Genomic DNA, 20,214 nt, shown 5'->3' with positions numbered 1-20,214 from the left:
TAATTGCTATTGCTAAGTCCCCTGAAAGCCTTTTACCAGGTGTAGGAAGCTATACTGCTTGTGGATATAAATTTGGGAGACCACTGCGCTGATATTCTTATTTAAACAGATCACAATTTACAAGGATGATGAATGTTTGTTGGAGAACAACTCGTACCGAGCCAAATGGAAGGTCATCAGTCCCACAGGGAATGAGGCCATGGTCCCATCTGTCTGTTTCTCTGTTCCTCCACCCAACAAAGAAGCCATTGAGATGGCAAGTAGGTAAGGAGAGAGCTGTTGTTTCTTCATTATGATTCATAGCTTGTAGTGACTGGGTTTGTTTTATTTGCAGTTTGCCAGTAACTATCCACCATTGCTGGGGGGAAAAAAATCACTTTTATCAGGAGATGACACGGCCATTATGGGTGGAGACATCTTGAGTAGATTCTGTAGACTGTTTCCTTTAGTGCACAGTTGAAGTAGACACTGTTTAAATCAGACTGCAGTTTTCCCACAAGTCCCCTCCCTGATTCAGCCCCTCCGATTGTTACCAGACACTATTCTGGAATGTGATCAACCCAGAAGATGTGCCAAACCCTTTATTGGGAGACTGTGCCAGGTTGGAGAGGCATTTGAGTATAAACAAGGCAATGTTGCATTGGGCATTTAAAGCCACTCAGTTATTAGGGATGGGTGACATTTGTGGACAAACTAATAGCTACATTTCGCGGCTCAGTAGCCAGGCACTGTTTTGAGGTCCATGGAACAAGCCAAGGTCTTCTGGACCAGAGGTAAGTGAGAAGTCTGCAGGGCCAGAAAACTGGAGCAGCACACAATGTGCTGGAGGAACTCAGCAGGTCAGGCATCATCCGTGAAAAGCAATGGACAGACAACATTTCAGGCCATCAAGAATTGCAAGAGCTAGGAGATCTCCTGAATAATGGGGTGGGCGGGGGGGGGGGGAAAGGAGGGTTCTTAGCTTTCTTTACCCCCTTCACCTGTCGACCCCTCTCTTGCCAACCTGTGCTTCTCCCCTTCCTGTGTATCTGCCTGGTTCTTCATATTCCTGATGGAGAGTTTTTGGCCTGAAATGTCGACTGTCTATTTGTTTCCATGGATGCTGCCTGACCTGATGAATCCTCCAGCTCTGAGTGTGCCTTCTGGATCTGACATGGTAGTCCTATAAGTTCCTCTACCAGTCAGATGAGGTATGAAACTGAGGTTGTCTGCTTCATGAAAGATCTCTGGGTTATTTTGGATGAGACTTGGAGTTCCCTCCTTGTTCTTGATATCAATACTCGATCCACAGTGAAATGCAGATTATTCAGTGCCAGAGCATCTTGTGGGTCGAACAGCATCAGTGGCAGGAAAAGAATGGTCAAAGTCTCAGGCTGGAGGTCTTTATGAATGGTTTCGGTCCAAAATAACATCAACCATTCTTTTTCTTCCATGGGTGCTGGCTTGACCCATTTAGGTATCGTCCATTATCGGCAGTCTCCTGTGTCTGTTGATTATTTAGTCTTTATCTCAGTAGTTGGTGCAATTTTTTTTTTTGCTCTGCACTTGTGACTGTTGTGTCCCCTGCAACAGGTGTCCTCTTCAAAAATAATTAATTTCACAAAGGCTTCTGACAATATTTAAGACCCAAAAGAGTCCCAAATTCTTACTGAGCTAGAAACCATTGCCGATATTTACATGGGTACAGTTGGCCACCTTGTGGCATGATCAGGAACTGGCCTGGATGACATCCTTCATGCAGAGAAGCCCCACAGTCACCACTTGACCACCCCCCCCCCCCCCCCCCCGTGTTCGTTACCACCTGTATTTACAAACTATCAACCTCCCCCTTTCTCTTTAGTCTTGATGAAGGGTCCAGACCCAAAATGTACCACAATACTGTCCCTTAATAATTCTTTGCTCGTCCCTTTAACTGTTTGCCTGTCTGAGCTCCTAAACTTAGTATTCATTTCCCCTATTGCTCTGACTGTAATGAATTTGATGCTTCATGTATTGTGCAAGAAAGACTTGATATTGTTTGGTGTTTCCGAGATGTCATCACTCGATTCCCATCTGCTGGGTTTTTTTTTCCTAACCTTGTTAATGGAAGGGATTTTGATTAAAGGGGTTTTTCTTTTTTTGATTACTATATTTTAAATATAGGGTTTAAGGGTTTACTCAATTTAATTTCATTATGTCCTTTCTTTATTATGGCTGTGCTTTGGAATTCATTTGTATGTTTATTCTTGCAGGGTTTTTAAAATATTTGTTCCGTGGCACATTCTATAATTGTACTGTACAAATTAATATAAATATTTTAAAAAGAAAAATATATTTTTTTGTCTGTTAAGTGCCGTCATGTGGAAGCTGTTTGTAGGCAATAACAACATGAATCACTGATGTATCCTGTAAATTGGAGGGGGGGGGGGGGGATTGAGGGAGGTAGATTTGACCAGAGACATCATTGATTTAACTGCATCAGGCAGAGAGAACCTTGTTGTGATGTCCCATCTATTCGATGGCACTTCTGATAATGCAGCAGTCCTTAATCACTTGATTGATGTGAAACCCAATTGATGTGATTTGTTGAGAAAGTTCACAGTTCAAACAATTGAAAGGTGCTTTGATGCTCGATGAAATGGGATGACAGACTCACCTGATGGTGGAATAGTTCACTTCCCAGAGAGCCCACATCCCCAGTCTGAATTAGTCAACTTACTCTTGGATTTAATGCGGCATAATAAGTAAAATATCCTGTTTTCCTCCTCTCAGAATTGAACAACTCTATCAGAATGTTCTGACACTCTGGCATCAGTCCCACATAAACATGAAGAGCATTGTGTCCTGGCATTACCTGATGAATGAAATCTCCACTATCCGAGCCTGGAATGTTTCCTCGGTAAGTATTTAACCAAATGTGACGTGGATTCCATTAGTTTAAGTGTGTTGGTTGGAAACAGTCGGGCAATCTCTCTTTGCCAGGAATTTTGGAGTCTGAATCCACCCAGACCCTGGGACAATGTTTTGCCCCAGTCAATCATTTTCTTCTGAGCTGTTGAACCTCTAACTATAGTCGTAGAGTTTACCAACGTGGAAACAGACACCTCAGCCCAACTTATACGTGCCAAGCAAGCTGTCTACCCCATGATGCTGCGGTTGGGCCATATCCCTCCAAACATTTCCAATGTGTACACCTGTTCAAATGTTTTAAATGTTGTATCCACCTCTACTACTTCATCTGCCAGCTTATTCCACATTCCCTCCATCCTCTGTGTGAAAATACTGCTCCTCAAGTTCTTTTTAAACCTCTCCACACTCACCTTAAAGAGATGCCTTCCAATTTTAGATTCCCCTGGGAAAGGACCATTGACATTATCAATGTCCCTCTTGATTTTATACACCTATATAGGGTTCCCCCTCGACCTCCTATGCTCCAGGGAGAAATGAGCCAGGCAAAAGGCTCTCCTTTTAATTCAAATCCACCAGTCCTGGTAGCATCCTTGTCAATCAAATTGTTAGGGCCAATGTCAAATTTTGGTTGATAAAAGGCTGTAAAACTGTTGTCTTATTCAGTATGCCACAAACCAGTGGTAGAAATGCAGGTTGCAATCCTTGCTCACACTTGCATTAAGTGTCTAAATAAAGCACCAACTCTTGATTCACAGGAACAAAAAAACTCAGGCAGTCTGAAATTCTGGGGGACTATGTGAGTATGGGCTGTGGAACCCTACAATTTGTCTATGGAAATTAGTCAGGCACACTTAAGTGACGACCAAATTCCTCTAAGTATTGTTAAAATACAATTAGAATGTAACCAGATCTTACCTTGGAGAAGACTTGACATGCACGGCTCAGTGTTTCAAGGAGGCATTGAGGCAGAGGGAATGTGTTGGAGTTGTTTGATAATGTGGTTGAGAGGGAGCTCAGATGGAGTGTCATGGAAGAGGTGATTAGAATGGCCAAGAGGCCTGTCTGTGAATGTGATTGGTTGATTTTCAGGCCTCAGGAGGTTCTGGGTGTTTTGCTTCTCGTGATCTTGATGTTGTGACGGTGTTGCACAGGTGAAGACCATGTTGCCAGGGGAACACCAGCAGGTGCTCAGCAGCCTCCAGGTGCATCTCAAGGACTTCTTGAAGGACAGTGAGGAGTCCGAGATTTTCTCAGTCTCAGATGGAGCCCAACTGGAGAGAGAAGTCAAATTCTGCAAACAATATTATGAGGACCTCCTGAAGTCAGCAGAAAGAGGTGAGAAAATCATGGAGGCATCCATCATGGACCTGATTTTGTAATCTTTGATCGCACAATCCAAGTGACTCCTCTGGTCTTTATTGTGGTGGCTCAAGCATTTACTTCTCGTGCACATATTAATTCACCCATGAATCTGCTTTCTCCACTTTCTCAAGCAGCACATTCCAGACTTCCCTGCATTAAGGTGAACAATCTCCTCCCATGGAACTCAGCCCCTTTACTAATTGCCATAAATCCGTGTCCTCCGAAAATAGTTTCTCCTTGTTTACTCAATCAAAATCTCTCTGCATTTTGAGCACAGACCATAAGATATAGTCGTAGAATCAGTCCAGACAGCCCATGCATCTGCTCCGCCATTTGAATCGTGGCTGATCCATTTTTCCTTTCAACTCCATTCTCTTGCCTTCTCCCAGTAACTTTTGACACCCTTACTAACCTCCATTGAATCTTTCATGAACTTGCTCTGCCGACATCTGGGGAGTGAAGTGTTGTTAAGCAGTGTCCATGAGGTGGGGGAAGTTCAGTGGATCACCCTGGCCCTCACCATTAATGGCAGGAGCAGACCCCTTGCATCTCCCTAACCCAACCCCCACCCCCAGTGAATATGTCACTTCATTCTTGGCAAATGAATCAGTGATTCATCTTTGAATGGCTCCTTTCTAAATCAATCTATCTGTGAGTGCAGCCCTCCAGTCACCACTGCTCTCTTGGCTCAGGTCAAAGCAGAGTAATGGTGTGGCGGCAGGGTCAAAATGCTTCTGAGATCCCGAAGGATCTTTGGCAGAAACTGTGGAGCCATTTTCAGTATCTGCACTGTGGCTCCAGCTGAGTGGGGGCGGGGGTGTTGGTGGTGGCAAACAGGTCATATGTAAATCCCAGACGCAACATTCGGAATACATTTTAAGAGTCCTTCTATTTCACACGAACCACTATTTTTGACAGTGATAGGAAAACTGGCCGGTCTGTAAAACCACACCCAAAGCTTCCTCCTCCTCCCCCTCAGTCAATCCTTAGCCTTCCCACCATTCTGTGGTTGGGGTAGACCGAACAGTGCTGCTGCTGAGGAGGGCTGTGTAACTGGACTGAGAAAGACCCTGGTGTGGCTCTGGTGAAGGAGGGAGAGGGGAGTGGATCCACACTTCTAATTGTAAAGGGAAAGGAACGAATCTAAAGGTACGCTGCAGGTGCAAATCAAGCATTGAACGTTTTGTCCTTCCCGCTAAACCAGAGGAACAAGAGGAGTCGGCGTGCAACCTGTTCATCTCCGAGGTGCGAACCATTCGACTGCGCATGGAGAACTGTGAGAAGCGCCTGATCTGTCAGATCCGCACTCCCCTCGAACGGGATGACCTGCAGGAAAGTGTGCAAAGAATCTCTGAGCAGGAGGTCAGTTTGAGAAGTTCTTGAGACTGTTTGAAATCCTACCACGAGATTAATACTTCAGAAAACATCAGAGTTGCTGTTTTGTTCTAAAATTTAAATTTTACATTTAAAGCTGACCTGATCATAAGCCATAAAGGGCCTCAATATGAGTACATGGATGTGAAGGGGTTGGAGGGTTATGGGAGCGAGTGGGTGGGACTAGGAGTTCACTTAGATCGGTGTGGACAAGAGGGCCTGAGATGGCCTGTTTCCGTACTGTAATTGTTATATGGTTATTGAGGACAGCGTTTAAACTATTTCAAGTGGACGTAACACTAAAATGTAGTTTATAAGAGATTGTGATTCATGTGGGTAAGGAAGGCAGGTTTTCTTCATCAATCCAATATTACCTCCTGAGAAAGGGTGGAGTAAGCGAGGGCTTTTCCCTTTGGAACAACGGAGGATGAGAGGTGATTCAATAGGAGGGGCATTGATCAGAGTTCAGAGTGAATGAAGGAAAGTTGAGGGAAGATGTTAGAAGTAGGTTATTTTTACACAGGGAGTTGTGGGTGCCTGGAATGCATTGTCGAGGCTGATACAATAAGAGACTCTTAGATAGGCACGTGGATGTAAAAAAAAAAATGGAGGGTTATGAACTGAGCGAGGAAAGGGTTTGATTGAGTGTGGAATGGGTTTATTTGGGTCAGCATATTCTGGGCTGGAGTGCCGGTACTATGTGTTCTAATATTGTCACTTACTGATTCCACCAGCCTGTGATTAATCTAGCACTGTAAAATATGGGTCACCACATTGGACTGATTGCATTTGTTTCGTTCTCTCACCAGAAGCTAAAGAGTGAGCTGGAGGAGCTTGTTGTGGATCTGGAGAAAGTCACTGGAAAGTGTGACCAGTTCTGTAGTCAAATCTCCTCACCGTCAGCCTTGACCCTACGGACGGAGCTGAGCGTGGTACTGCAGAATCTCAATCAAGTCTACTCGCTTTCTTCTATCTACTTGGATAAGTAAGGGTTCAAGCAGCAAATATTAGCAATAATTTGTCCTTTTTTTCCATTTTGAATTTAATGAAACCTGTAAATCTTCTTTATTTTGCAGACACCTGCATCTTTGCAAAAGTCATTGCAGAAACAGTTTTTATACAAATAAGTAATAATTGGGAGTATTTCCCCAGAATCCATAGTGGTATGGATCCCCATCCATCTCTGGGAGAAACCTATGCATGCTTTCCATCCCAGAAGTAGAGCAGTTTCTTCCCGTCTTTGCATGCTTGGCAAAGAAGAGTCCTGTAAATAGGGACCTTTGTAGAACCCATGGGGCTGATGTGTTTACAATTGTTTGCAGAAGGGGATTAAGATGAGCCTTGTTTCCAACTGCAGGTTGAAGACTGTCAACCTGATTGTTAAAAACACTCAGGAAGCCGAGGCTCTTGTTAAACAGTACGAGACCAAACTTGGAGGAGAAGATGCAGTCCCACCTGACCCAGAAGCTATTCAATCTCTGCAGAGTACACTGAAGGTAACATAGTGTTTTATTCTATCCTAACATTTAGGGGGGGAAAAAAATCATATTATCAAATTTCATTATTCCATGTTGCAGGAACTTCCTCTAGTTTTACCTGATTCCAGAACTGCTACCTTATCTTCCAAGGGCACTTACATTCTGCAGAGCCCACTTAATTTGAGTGAATGATAATTTAAATATGTCATCCCATTTGTCTCTCCTTTCTCCCCCCCCCCCCCCCACTTCCCCCACAGCACCCTTTATCCATAAACTCACTGCTACTCCACTTTAACTCCTGAACAGCAATGGCGGGCTGAAGTGGACGAGAAACGGGAAGTCTTCCACTCACTCGAGGACGAACTTCAGAAAGGCAAGGTCGTCAGCGAGCGGATGCTGAGAGCCCACAATGAGCGCGACATGGACATGGATTGGCACAAAGAGAAGGCAGTACAGTTGGCTGAGAGATGGGAAAGCATTCGCTCCCAAATTGACAACAGGTCTGTACTGGTTGTAACAGATGAAATTGGCAGTGTTCTTGCAAAAAGTTGTTCAATGGATTCAACATGTAGGTCCCTTGTTATTGATTGAAAACAATAATATTCTGCAGAGTAACTGCTCTGTGGCAATGTTAAGACAACCCAATGCAACCTTGAGGTTGAAGAGCAAGACTGGTGTCAATGTAACTATTGTTTGGGGCTCCATGTCTTTTTTAACCAATGCAGGGAGCATTTAATTCATCTGAGACACAACTGGCCCCAGTAATGTCAGGGAGCAAACTGATTTTGAAGTGCCTGTCCATAGATACCTGAAAGGGATTGGATAGAAATAATAGACGTTAGATTTCTTTTTTCCTTTCTTGATGTGGCTGGAGTACAAACAGCAGGATCGAGCTGAACCATATCCCTTGATTAGGACGGAACTAGGATATGGTTCAGGTCAGCATCTCTCTGGAAGACAGAGATGCCATGAAAGGATGTGCAGAAGCATAGGGATAGTACTGAAGGGGACAGGACTGAAGGAAGATGGAGTAGGATTTTAATTTGGGATTGACTATGCAAATGGAATTGAGGGGTCTTGATGGAATGGACAGCGGAGAACTAATTCCCAAAGCAGAGAGGTTAATGACTAGGGTGAGGTGGTTGGGTGGTGGGGGGGGGGGGAGGGAACAAGGATTTGAGTGGAAGGATGAGAGGGTGTGGAGGAATACTTGTTTCACGCAGACTCAACAGCTTCCTTGCCTGAAAGGGTAATAGGTTTTATTCCAATCTATTCTATGGATTTCACAGGTAAATCCACCTTTAATTGACCCTGAACTGTGTTGGCTTGCTTGACCATTTCCCTTCATTGGTGAACCTAGATGGATAAGGGCAGCAGATAGTTCTTGTATTCACAAAGTCTAAATTCCTGAGTTGTGAATGGATTCAAATTCATTTCCCCAGTCAGAAGTCCAGGGTCAGAATACTAGGATGATGAAATAACTAATCTGCCATTAAGATATTAGATGAGCAATTAATGTCCCATAACCTATAGAAAAGGAGCTGAAAAATGATTTAACATGTTGTATGGATTTGATTGGCCAAATGCCTCTGCCTGTGGCATTATCATGGAAATTATCTCGAGATTGGGGAGAGTACAACTGCTCTTCAGGTAGTATCATGGAATCTTAAACACCTATCTCAGAAGACATAGACCTCCATGTTCATCCAAATGAAGGCCACTCTATGCTGTGTTACCCCAGTACTCCTTGGAGGAATCAGTCTAGATGTCCTGGATTGGGGCTTACCCCTGGATCTTAAAACTCTGCAATGAGTTCCTCAAACCAGCAATAGGAGGGAAGTGAAGATTAGTCCAGAATGGGAGAACATTTCCAGAATGGGCTAGTTTGAGGCTTCCAGGTCCTCTTGGATTGCGAGAGACGTGGGCAGCACGGTTAGTGCATTGCTGATACAATGCCAGCAATTGGGACTGGGGTTCGAATCCCGCGATGTCTGTAAGAAGTCTTTAATGTTCTCCCCGTGTCTGCGTGGGTTTTCCCCGGGGGGGGAGGCCTCTGGTTTCCTCCCAATGTTCAAAATGTAACCGGGGTTCTAGGTCAATTGGGCAGCACGGGCTCGTGGGCCGAAAGGGCCTGTTACCGTGCTCTATGTCTAAGTTTATAAATTTGAAGTTAACAGTGGATGGCAATCAGAAAACTGGAAGTAGGAAAGGTAGATTTGAAAGAACTAAAAGGTCCTCCTTTGAAGATGCAGTGTGTCGTGTTGTACAATTGCTCAGTTGAAATGATGGTGTTGGGACCAAGGTGGATCGGTGCTGTGGGGACCAATCTAAAGCTTGTCCTCTCTGCTTTCAAGGCTGCATGAGCTTGAGGGGATCAGCACATCCCTCCACTGGTACAGAGACTGCCACAAAGACCTTGACCAGTGGATCCAAGAAATGGAAGCCACCCAACAGAGGATGCAAGAGCGCCAGCCAGAAGATATCCGAGCTCTTGCCGATGAACTCCACCAACAAAAGGTAATAGGCTCTTTACCAACGCGCTGGAGGTCAGCTTGAAAAATTGAAACCTTGGCTTACTATGGCCAACTCAAATATGACCACTGTCCAAGCATCCACTATCTTATCTGAACCAGGCCACCCAACCTGACCTTCACTATGAACACCATAACCTTGGATATGTTGCCGATCTGTGTGAGGGCGAAAAATTCATTTGAAACAATCAACTTTCTGCTTCAGACTGTTGGGATTGAACGTGATACAAATGAGGTTGGGTCGCATGGGTCAGATCATGCGAACAGGCTCAAACTCTCATGCTATGACTGAGTGAGCAGAGGTTCATTGCATTACTTGCTCACATCAGAATATATTCCATTTAGTGCTAACAACTCCAAGCTCTCTGCTCAGGAGAAATTGAACACTGCTCAAAGAGCCCCTGACTAATCCACGAGTGTGTGTCCAGGACTGAAAGAGAGCTGGCCAGCCAAGATAACATTGTGAATTAACGCAGCTGAGCATTGAACAAGCTTGTGAAATAAACATTAAAAGATCATGGTTAAAAGGCTTGTTAGCACAAGGCCTTTACAGCGTCAGCATTCGGGACCGGGGTTCAAATCTCATGCTGTCTGTACAGAGTTTGTACGTTCTCCCTGGGTCTGCATGGTGGGGGTGGGGGGGGGCGGGGGAGGTCCTCCCACCATTCAAAACTTACTGATAGTGTAGCACAGACTCGTGGGCCAAAATGGCCTGTTACTGTGCTGTATGTCTAAATTTTACAAATCAATTGGTCCTAAAGATGTAGAATCATTTCAGGTGGATACGTTCAGTGGGATGGGAAGGAAGTACGTGATTTGCAGCCAGCCGCAGTTGTGCTCATGTCCTTGTCTTTGCAGATGTTGACTTCCGAGGTTGAACTGCAGCAGGGGAAAATGGATGAATGTCAGAAGTACTCCGAAGAATATTCTTTCGCAGTAAAGGTGAGGTTGGAGGCCAATGGACTCATAGGATGTAAAACGATCATTTAAATCTTGAATAGTTCTGATAGAATAAGAAAAAAAAATTGGTTAAGCAGTATTAACAGATTTAACACAATTGGGGAAGGGGAAGAGGAGACATTCCTTTGCTCAGCAAGTTAACAAGAAAGTTTGCACATGCTGGGGTTGAGTGCAATGCACAGTTGTGCTGGAGAAACTCAGCAGGTCACACAGCATTCAGAGGAAGTAAAGGGGAACTAATGCTTCAGGCCTGACCCCTTTTTCAGGGTTGGTGCGGGAAACAGTGGCTTGTTGTTTATAGGTGGGGTCATGTTCAAGGGGTAAGTCAGAGAAAAAGTGTGGGAGCTGTCATCTTTCCTTGGCAAGGTAGAGGTCCGTGCACCAGACCACAACAGCACCTCGTTCATCTGCAGGATGCTCTTTTGATCTGGCAGGCATGGCTGAGAAAAATGTATGTCCACTGAAAAGGAAACAGGAGAGAGGAAAACTGAGCAGAATTAAGGGGAAAACACAAGGGGTAAAATTAATCAGAAAGGTTGGATCGCGTCTGGACATGGTGGTAGTGTTGGTTTAGTGGTGAAGATTTTCAAAAACTTTCCTTGAGCAGCTTGGTTAGAAGTTTATCACTCTACCCATCAAGGTTCTGAAACCTACAGCGGTCTTCATGAACCTCACTGATGAATGCTGTTACCGAATGGATATTGAATGTAGCCTGTTAGCAGAGTTTAGTCAGGGTCTTGCCCCTGAGAGAAAGATTGACCCTAAGGGGATACAGTGCAGATTAAAGAGGGTGAGACCAGAATGAACAGGTGGAAATCAAAGATGGGTAAGTTGGGTGGTGCTTCTTTTCAGAGAAAAGGTTTTGAGGGTTCCACATGACAAAAGGGATCTGAGATTGTTGCAGTTCCCTCTGGCAGTAGATTGTGAACTCAAATCAAGATTGAACAGCAGCTCACCGTAAAGATCAGAACTCTCCTATTCAGGAGAAATGGCAGGGAGCAGCTTTCACACCAAAGTAGGTGGAAATATGGAGCTCACTTTCCCCCAACCCCCACTCTGAAAGGCTGTGGACTCCAGGCAGATGGGCCAATGGCTGGTGGATGGAACTGAGGCAGGTGGGAGCTACGGTCTCACTGGAAAAGGAGCAGGGTGCACACCTGCATGGCCCCCTCGTGATTGGAGTGTTTCCCCATGAGGGCCCTGGACTCTCAGCATGAATCGAGTGCTCATCTCTCTGTTGCAGGTTGTAGTTACTGAAGCGAGAGCTGACCCGTGAGGCACGGCCACCACTCACTGAATGATGAAGAATGAATTAAGACTCTGAGCTCTGTTGTCCATAGAGCCATACAGCACAGAACAGGCCCTTCGACCTAACCTGACCACGATGATCAAGTAGTCACATTTGCCTGTATTATGAGCCCTTCCTATCCATAATTGGATGATGTTCTTCTTCATGCTTCTATGATTTTATCTGGCAACTCATTCCAGATACCGACCATCCTCTGAATAAAATATTGCCTCTCAGGTCTCCCCTAAATTCTCCTCTCTTACCTTAAACCTGCATAGTCTGAGGATCATTGGTCCTAGAATGAAGACTGAGCATTCACTTTCTCCACACCATTCATGACTTTGTAAACCACTGTCAGAACTCCCCTCAGTCTCCATCACTTCAGGGAGTCAAGACCCACCTTGTCCAACCTCCCCGTAAACTTTTATAAAAACCTGGAGAGCCATCAGTGGATTGTTGGTGCTTCTTGGCTGGGGTTTGTTGGTAAGACTTAAATGATTAAGGTAAACTGTTGTCTCTTTTTCTCAATTTCAGGAATATGAGCTTCAGCTGCTGACCTACAAAGCCATGGTTGACTCCCAGCAGAAGTCCCCAGTCAAGCGGCGCAGGATGCAGAGTTCTTCAGACCTCATTGTACAAGAGGTGGCCGACATTCACTTTATTAACCTCATCCTTGCGCTGTTCTCCTGCCAATGGAGAGAGTCAAGGGGAGACAGTGGAACATTTCTCCTGCCAATGGAGAGGGTCAAGGGGAGACAGTGGAACATTTCTCCTGCCAATGGAGAGGGTCAAGGGGAGACAGTGGAACATTTCTCCTGCCAATGGAGGGGGTCAAGGGGAGACAGTGGAACATTTCTCCTGCCAATGGAGAGGGTCAAGGGGAGACAGTGGAACATTTCTCCTGCCAATGGAGAGGGTCAAGGGGAGACAGTGGAACATTTCTCCTGCCAATGGAGAGGGTCAAGGGGAGACAGTGGAACATTTCTCCTGCCAATGGAGAGGGTCAAGGGGAGACAGTGGAACATTTCTCCTGCCAATGGAGAGGGTCAAGGGGAGACAGTAGAACATTTCAAAACCATGAAAGGTCTTTTCTCCCCTTTGAGGGTTGTTCTTAGCCAGGGGTTCCCAGGTTTAAAGCAAGCGCACTAAGAACCAGAGAGGAATCAAAGATTTCTTTTCCAGGCAAGACCAGCAGGGCACTGCCTAAAGGAGGGTGGAATGCTCAATGAGAGCTTTCAAATGGGATTTGGATCAGTTCCCTGGGTGGCACAATGCATAGTGTTTCGTGAGGTTCCTTCACCCATCCAAGGCCTCGGGTTCAATTCCGACCACGGGTGCTGTGGTTTGGTTCCACGTGAAGAACAGCCGAGATTATTGCAGAGGCTGGGAGTTGTTTTACCTACCTCAATTTTCTAACGTAGCTGGAAGTTAGAAATTGAATTGAATGGTTTAATATCACATGCCAAGATACAGTGAAAAGCTTTGTTTTGTTCACCATCCAGTCAACTTAGGTCCAGCAGGTAGAACATAAAAGTGGTAGGTGTGATGTTACAAGGATAAAGTGCAAGGTATAGAGAAAAGTACAGCCGAACAGTAGTCTGTATTAATGAACATCCATTCAGAATCCGATAACCACAGGAAAGAAAGCTATCGTTGAATATGGAGTTTCATATTTTCAAGCTTGTGTTCTTTCTGCCTGACTAAAGAGGTGGGGGGGAAGAGAGTGGGACTGGGCTGGGGTGGGTCCTTTAATATATGGGCAGCTTTCCTGAGGTAGCGGGAGGTGTGCACAGAGCCGATGGAGGGGAGGTTGGTTTCTGTCGTGGCCTGAGCTGCGTTCACAACCCTCTGCAGTTTCTTCCGGTCGTGGGCAGAGCAGCAGCTGTACTGAGCTGGGATGCGTCTGGGCAGGATACATTTGCTGGAGTGTCTATAGTAATTGGGATGGGATAGTGGGGACAAGCTGAATTTCCATAACCCTTTCATTGCAGACTGTCCTAAGATACTCATCTACCTGAAGCTGTGTTTGGAGGAAGTTAGAATGGTGAGCTGCAGTAACTTTGGTACCACGTTTTGTATCTCTCTATAGTTTATGGATCTCCGCACACGCTACACGGCCCTGGTCACCCTCATGATGCAGTATGTAAAGTTTGCCAGCGACGCTTTAAAAAGATCAGAGGAAGAAGAGGTAAGGACCTGCCGTGTGGGGAAATACATTCAGCCAACATAAATGGAATTTGAAGCTCTGAGGTATTATTTTTAAACCTAGAGACAGGCTTGTGAAGAGGTAGGGAGTATTCGGTCCTTACATATACTGGAATGTGTCTGATAAGGGGCAGGTCAGGATGTTGAACGAACTGCTTTGTAACCAAGGGCTATTCCAAGCACCTAGAGGTGGGGAAAGAGAGGAGGTGGAGGGAGGTGTGTGGTTGACAGCAGCAGCCTTGTGAAGTAGCTTGAAGCATGTAGTCCTCCTCCACAGCTGCAAGGCATGGAAGGAGTGGATTCATTTACTTACATGCAAAGGGAAGAATTAGAAGGTGTTGAAAGCCAAATGCAGTTGTCTTCCATGGGAACAAGGCATGGTTTAATTAATAGGGCAGGGGTGAATGAGATTGATGATTCAGTCAGAGAGAAAGTGAGGGAGAAAGTTTGAATATCAGTTACGTCTCTGAATGTTGTTGAGTTTGAAGGTTAGAACTGGACAATACAAATCAACAGCACAATTTTTACATGCAGGAAAGTAGATTTATTTTTGCAGTATAAATGGTCACCAGTGATGGGGTTAATCATTCAGAAAGAGTTAAGGACTATGGGAATAAATTAAGATAATTTAAATGGGTTCAGTAATGGTATTGAGTGAGAGAGGTGGGTGGGGGAGCTGGACACTGCGGATGCCGAAGTGTGTGAATTAATACATGGTGTCTTCAGGTGTTTACTGGTCTGCTGCTGCCACTTACTGGTTGTGTGTGGTATGGCAGCCTTTCTGATTCTTCTTGCTTACAATCCTGTGGACGTTGGGTGCCTGCTGCCATTTGATCAAATTTGTGCTTAGGCTGCAAATATGAGCAATGTGAATGGGTATGACATCAATATTGGCAGGCAAAAGTAGATCATGTATATTACATCTTTTGTATTATCACATGACGATAAAAAGAATTTTGCAGGGCAGCTTTTAGTTGTAAATACAGTCGAGTCTTTTACACTGAAGCTGTTGCCCATTTTTTGTTTGGTGCAGTGTCAAAGTGCTCCGTTGTCTAACATTAGGGTTCGTAAAGTTTTATAAACGCTTCACTTTTGCCCAATATTCAGATGTGTTAAATATTCTATGCCATTGATATTCTATTTATGGGCACGAACAGTGATGTTAAATAATTGGTTTTCATCTTGATTTATACAGTTTCAGCTTCAAAAACAGAATCTATCATTACAACACATTGCTGCGTGTGTGTGTGTGCTCACTAACCCTTTGCACGCTTTTCTCTCTGCACTAATTTTACAATGATTACTGTAATGATTTGAATGAACCTAACAAATAGATCTTGGCTTTGATCATTTCCATTCTGTTGAGAGCTCCTTTCCTAATTTTTAATCTTGTCGCTGTCACTTTGCGGGGAAAGTGCAATTATGTTATTAACAGTTGTTCATATGATCAATTTTTAATTCTGAGAACATGGGATCAACATTTTCCCTGCATCAAGTTGTCCACACTTGGCAAATCAGGATTGTGCAATCTGCCCTGGCACTAAATGTAATTCATTGTCTGTGACTGGAGATGCTGTATCTCATCACTTGATCATTCTGGAGAGCCCTTCCCCTGAGTTCCTTTCCATTGAACTAGCATCATCCTCCATGCAAAACCTGTCAGGGTGCCAAAGAATTCATGTGGTGCAGAATCTTCCCGAGGACCCCCTACCCCCCCCCCCCTCCAGCCGCCCATGGAGTAGGAGAATCGGGTGCAGGAGGTGAGCCGGAGAACCGAGCATGGATCTTCTGGAGGCCCACAGAGAGGGGAATCAAATTAAAAGGGGCTGCAGAGAAAGCATAAAGCCACTGGTGGAACACAGAGAGAAATTTGCTCCTTTACAGAATAGTGTTGTCAACAGAAATAGCCAATGGACACAGCGAGGAAGGCAATTCTCAACCCGGGGCAGGGAAGGGGTGGGGGTTGTATCCACTCTGAGAACTATCACCTTACAGAAGAGGTGATGGGTAATGAGGAAAAGGAGAGTTTGGGCAGAAATATTGAAGAGCAGAGGCAGGGAAGAAAGAAGAGACAAACCTATTCCTTTTTGGGGCAGCTAGTTTCATGTTTCTTGCTCAAGGAGGGATCCAACTATTGGAAGAAGTTGGAGATTGGCTTCATCACCCAACCTGTGTTGACACCAGGATTGCGGCTGGAAAATGGAGCCGTACAGCACATTGTCCATGCCGATTGTCCTTGGACACCACACAAAGGCAGATGGGCAGAGCAGAGTAAGACGACCAAGAGATGTTGCAGCTTGTTATTCTGCACTGGTGAATTGGAGAGAACGGTAGGAGAATGACGACAACTGGTGACAGAAGTTGGGGTAGAACGGAGGAGGGGAAACAGGAGAAAGCATTTGGAGAGCGAGTGGCCACCAATGGAAATGAGCAAAGGCGGGGAGCTCCCGATGGAGAAAGTTATCGGGGTATAAGGTCAAAGTTTGAGAAATCATAGAGCACCAGTCAAGCGCAGGACTGATGTGGACAGCAGTAAGAAAGAGGATGAAGCGATCCAGGTGGAGGTGTCAGGGGATGCCAAACTGTCCTGAACAGGAAATAAGGTTGAAAGATTTGTCAGAAACCAATTTTAACATTGGAAATTTAATGGTTCACCCATGAGCTGGTCCAGATTAAGAGAAGCTCCGATGTTCCTTCAGATGTCTTGCAATTGCATAAGATAACATTGTTGCACCTGATTCACCTCCTGTGAATGGGTTCCTTCATTGGCAAAATGGAGCATACAGTGTAGGTCATCATGCAGTGTGACCAAGGCAGGGTCAGCCAGTTTACTGTCTGATACTTTGTACGGCGCTACAGGCTCTGGAAGGGCACACTATTGCTGTGTGGTACTGGGAAACAGCTGGTGCTACAAGTATCTCCTCTTTGGGCACTGAGCAGTTCTGTGTCCTGGTCTCTGCAGAAGCAAGTAGAAAGCGGAGACCCAAAGTGTTATTTTAAGACTGCATGCTTCATGAAGCACCTGTCACTTGAGGGACTCCCTTCATTTCTGTAGAACCAGGGCCCTCTGATCAGGTGGTCCCAAGGCTGACTGTGGTTCAATAGTTTAAGGCTGACCCTGCATCTCAATGAAAGGTGTGCATAGCTGGGAACCCGAGTGCTTCTGATCTCACTGATCACAATGTAGATCAAGGAGTAGATCTAACAACGCACGTGGTACAGGTATTACCATTCTGATCGTTAACGTGGTTGTCCTGGCCATTGGGAATAGAGACTCAAAACTGGTCAAGAGAGTGATCTGCATTCAAGCCATGTTCATTTACAGTCGTGTCAAGTGACGTTGCAAGTGTAGGTGTGCACCTTTTCTGCCCTCATTAAAAACTGTCAGGCTCAGCTTTAACAGCTGGTCATAAGATTTTGATAAGAACTATTCGACAGAGAGATTTTACAAACTTGTCCAATTCCTTTGTCCAAAATTGGTATACTGACTCGGGATGTTAATCACCATTGTTTCTGGGACTAAATCCTGGAGTTCTGATACAGAAGTATTGTGGGAGCACTCTCACTACCTGAACTGCTCTGGCTCAAGAACGGGATTTGCCATCACCAAGAGAAAACTGTACCTCGCCATTGGGGAACAATAGTGAAATCTTTGATTAGCATTGCACACAGTTGCAGAGTATACTTCACATCGGCCTGCAATGTTGTCATGCTTGAATGTGTTCTTTCCATTTTCTGGCTTTTCCCAAACTATTGCTGTGGGGCTGATGTGGTGAAGGATCTTCTCGCTGTGTTTAACAATGACAAAACTCTTTGTCTGAGCTTTGTGTACAAGGTGGTGGGAATAATGAAACAGGTACTGTCGTCGTCCCTGGGTTTTCCAGTTCACTAAGAACACCGCTGAGTAAATGGATTTTTAAAAAATTTTGTAAATCGTCAGTTCATAAAATTCTAATCCGTTCCTTTTCTATACTCTCTCTTCAACCCTCAACCCCTCCTACTTGTGACTCACCGGACACTTGATTTTATTTGTATTAGAAAAAGTTTCCAGCAAATCCGTCCAACTTACGGGCCCTCAGTCAGCAACAGTCTCTGACAGTCTTGGGTGCCGAGACGACGGAAGGTCTGGTGACGGAGTTGGGCCAGTTGAAAGGGAAGGAGCTTACGCTAGACCGGCAGTTGGCGTGCTTGCTGGCGGAAGTCGAGAGTGAACGGAGGAAGCGCTGGCAAGTGGCAGAAGAAATGAGTCTGAACGGGAGCACATTGGACTTGGAGGTGAGCCGGTACAGGGTGGAACTGCAAAGGGTATTGAGGGAGAAAGCTGAGCTTGGAGAGGAGTTGGAGCAGATGAAGAAGCAGGCGTTGGAGCGGATGGACGCTGGAGAAAAGCAGGATAAATCTGGAAGAGAGAGCGACTGCAGCATTTTGGTGAGGAGCACAATGGAAGGTCACCTCAGTGGACATCTGGAGAAGCAGAAATGTGGTTCTTTCTTCGAGCAGGTGAGAATTGGACAAGTGTTGGACCTGATGCAAGTTTATATCAGAAGGTTGCTAGATGGGCCGGAGGCAGCGGTGGGAAGGGGCGCATCAACCAACAAAGCGGACGGGCAGAAGGAATTGGGCAACCAGGCGCAAACCGTCTTGGTGGACTTGTTGCTGGAAATGAGGACTCTCCTGCAGAAAGTGAATGAGGCGCAGCTGACCAAGCTTGGGGTTGCAAACCTCCAACTGGAGGAAGGCCAGGCAGACCGAGAGCAGCTGCTCAAGAAAGCAGAGGGTGATCGGGCGAGGGTGGCCCACCTGCAAAGCGCACTGAAGGACAGCCAGCAGCAAAAGGAGGAGCAGAGGCTGAAATCTGAGGCGCTCTCTCGGGACTGCGTCACTGCTCAAGCCCAGGCCAAGAGCTTGGAAAAGGAACTGGAGGCCCTCCGCCTTGACCGTGACCTCGCTGTGCAACGAGCATTGACCTGCAGCACTATGGTCAACGACTTAAAGGAGAAGCTGTTAGCTGCCGAGGGGGAGATCTGCGGACAAAAGGATAAGGTGGAAAGGGTCGCGGAGTTGGAGGGGAAGTTGGCCAAAAGCCAACAGGTCTCCAAGGAGACGCAGCACAAATTGGATGAAGTCAGTCAGGCTTGGAGTCACGCCGAAGATGTGGCAAAGACCTTAAGGACCGAGGCCAACCTTCTTCAGAACAAGAGAGCACTGGCAGAGGAAACCATGCAGCTTCAGCAGAAGGAGGTCTACCTCTTGAAAGACAAACTGAAGAGTATGGAGGAGAAGGGGAAGAACGAGCACAAATATCAGGTGATGGTCAGGACACTGGAGGATGATTTGATGCATCAGAAATGCACGGCCACTGAATTGAAGCAGAAGGCTGATGAGCTGATGTTGGCCAAGCTCAGAGTGGACAGGCTGGTGGCCACCATGCAGAGCGAACTCGACTCATTGAAGATGGAGAAGGTGGTTGCGGAGGAGAGGGGCGAAGCTCAGAGGCTGCAGGCAGAATGCTTGAGCGAGCAGCTGAAGAAAGCACAAGAGCAGCTCATCCAGACAGTGAGGGAGGGCCAGGAACAAGAGGTCAGGGTTTGGAAGCTGGAGGAGGAAAGTCGGCAGGCAGTGGCGACCCTGGAACACCAGCTGGCGCAGGCCACTGAAACGAACCTGGCAGCAGCAAGAACTGCGAGGGACCTCCAGGACGAGCTGTCCGCTCTGAAAAGCAAGAACGAAGGGCTGTCAGAGTTGGTGAGGAGTCAGCATTCACTGATGCAGGAGTTCGGCTTCAAGCTCGACCATGCCCAGCAGGAGTTGAACAAGGGAAATGGCCAGTCCTGGAGTAACTGGGCCAAAGAGTTGTGGACTGGAGTCAACCAATATCACCACATAACGGAAGGTTTGGCATGTCAAGCAGACGATTATTACCATCACCCAGGGGGGTCTGATATGCAGGGCAGAAAGAAAGCCCTTGGAGGGCATCAGTCCGAGGGCCATGGTGTGAGTTCACTGACCGGTTTTGAGGATCAATCCTCGGAGAGTGAGCGACCGAGCTGGAAACCTGCACCAGCTGCTCAGCACCTAGAGACACGGACCAGGTCCATCAGCTTGCAGAAGCCCGCAGTTTCAGCAA

The 20,214-nt window shown here is 45.9% G+C and overlaps 1 protein-coding gene across 18 annotated transcripts in view; it reads left to right on the top strand.

Annotated features, from left to right (window-relative positions):
- The window catches only part of dst (dystonin), a 570,552-nt gene that overhangs the window by 286,244 nt on the left and 264,094 nt on the right, over positions 1 to 20,214 (top strand). For all 18 annotated transcript variants that reach the window (XM_069886058.1, XM_069886062.1, XM_069886061.1 and 15 more), the window contains 11 exons: positions 110 to 264; positions 2,752 to 2,878; positions 4,041 to 4,224; positions 5,456 to 5,613; positions 6,435 to 6,610; positions 6,983 to 7,121; positions 7,410 to 7,603; positions 9,458 to 9,620; positions 10,493 to 10,576; positions 12,417 to 12,524; positions 13,972 to 14,070. In XM_069886058.1, the coding sequence (XP_069742159.1) occupies positions 110 to 264; positions 2,752 to 2,878; positions 4,041 to 4,224; positions 5,456 to 5,613; positions 6,435 to 6,610; positions 6,983 to 7,121; positions 7,410 to 7,603; positions 9,458 to 9,620; positions 10,493 to 10,576; positions 12,417 to 12,524; positions 13,972 to 14,070 (1,587 nt within the window). The remainder of the gene's footprint in view (positions 1 to 109; positions 265 to 2,751; positions 2,879 to 4,040; positions 4,225 to 5,455; positions 5,614 to 6,434; positions 6,611 to 6,982; positions 7,122 to 7,409; positions 7,604 to 9,457; positions 9,621 to 10,492; positions 10,577 to 12,416; positions 12,525 to 13,971; positions 14,071 to 20,214) is intronic.

Source organism: Narcine bancroftii, chromosome 6, assembly GCF_036971445.1.
Source record: "Narcine bancroftii isolate sNarBan1 chromosome 6, sNarBan1.hap1, whole genome shotgun sequence".
NCBI classification, from domain to species: Eukaryota; Metazoa; Chordata; class Chondrichthyes; order Torpediniformes; family Narcinidae; genus Narcine; species Narcine bancroftii.
The sequence above is the reverse complement of the archived record's forward strand: the minus strand, read 5'-3'. Positions and strand labels throughout refer to the sequence as shown.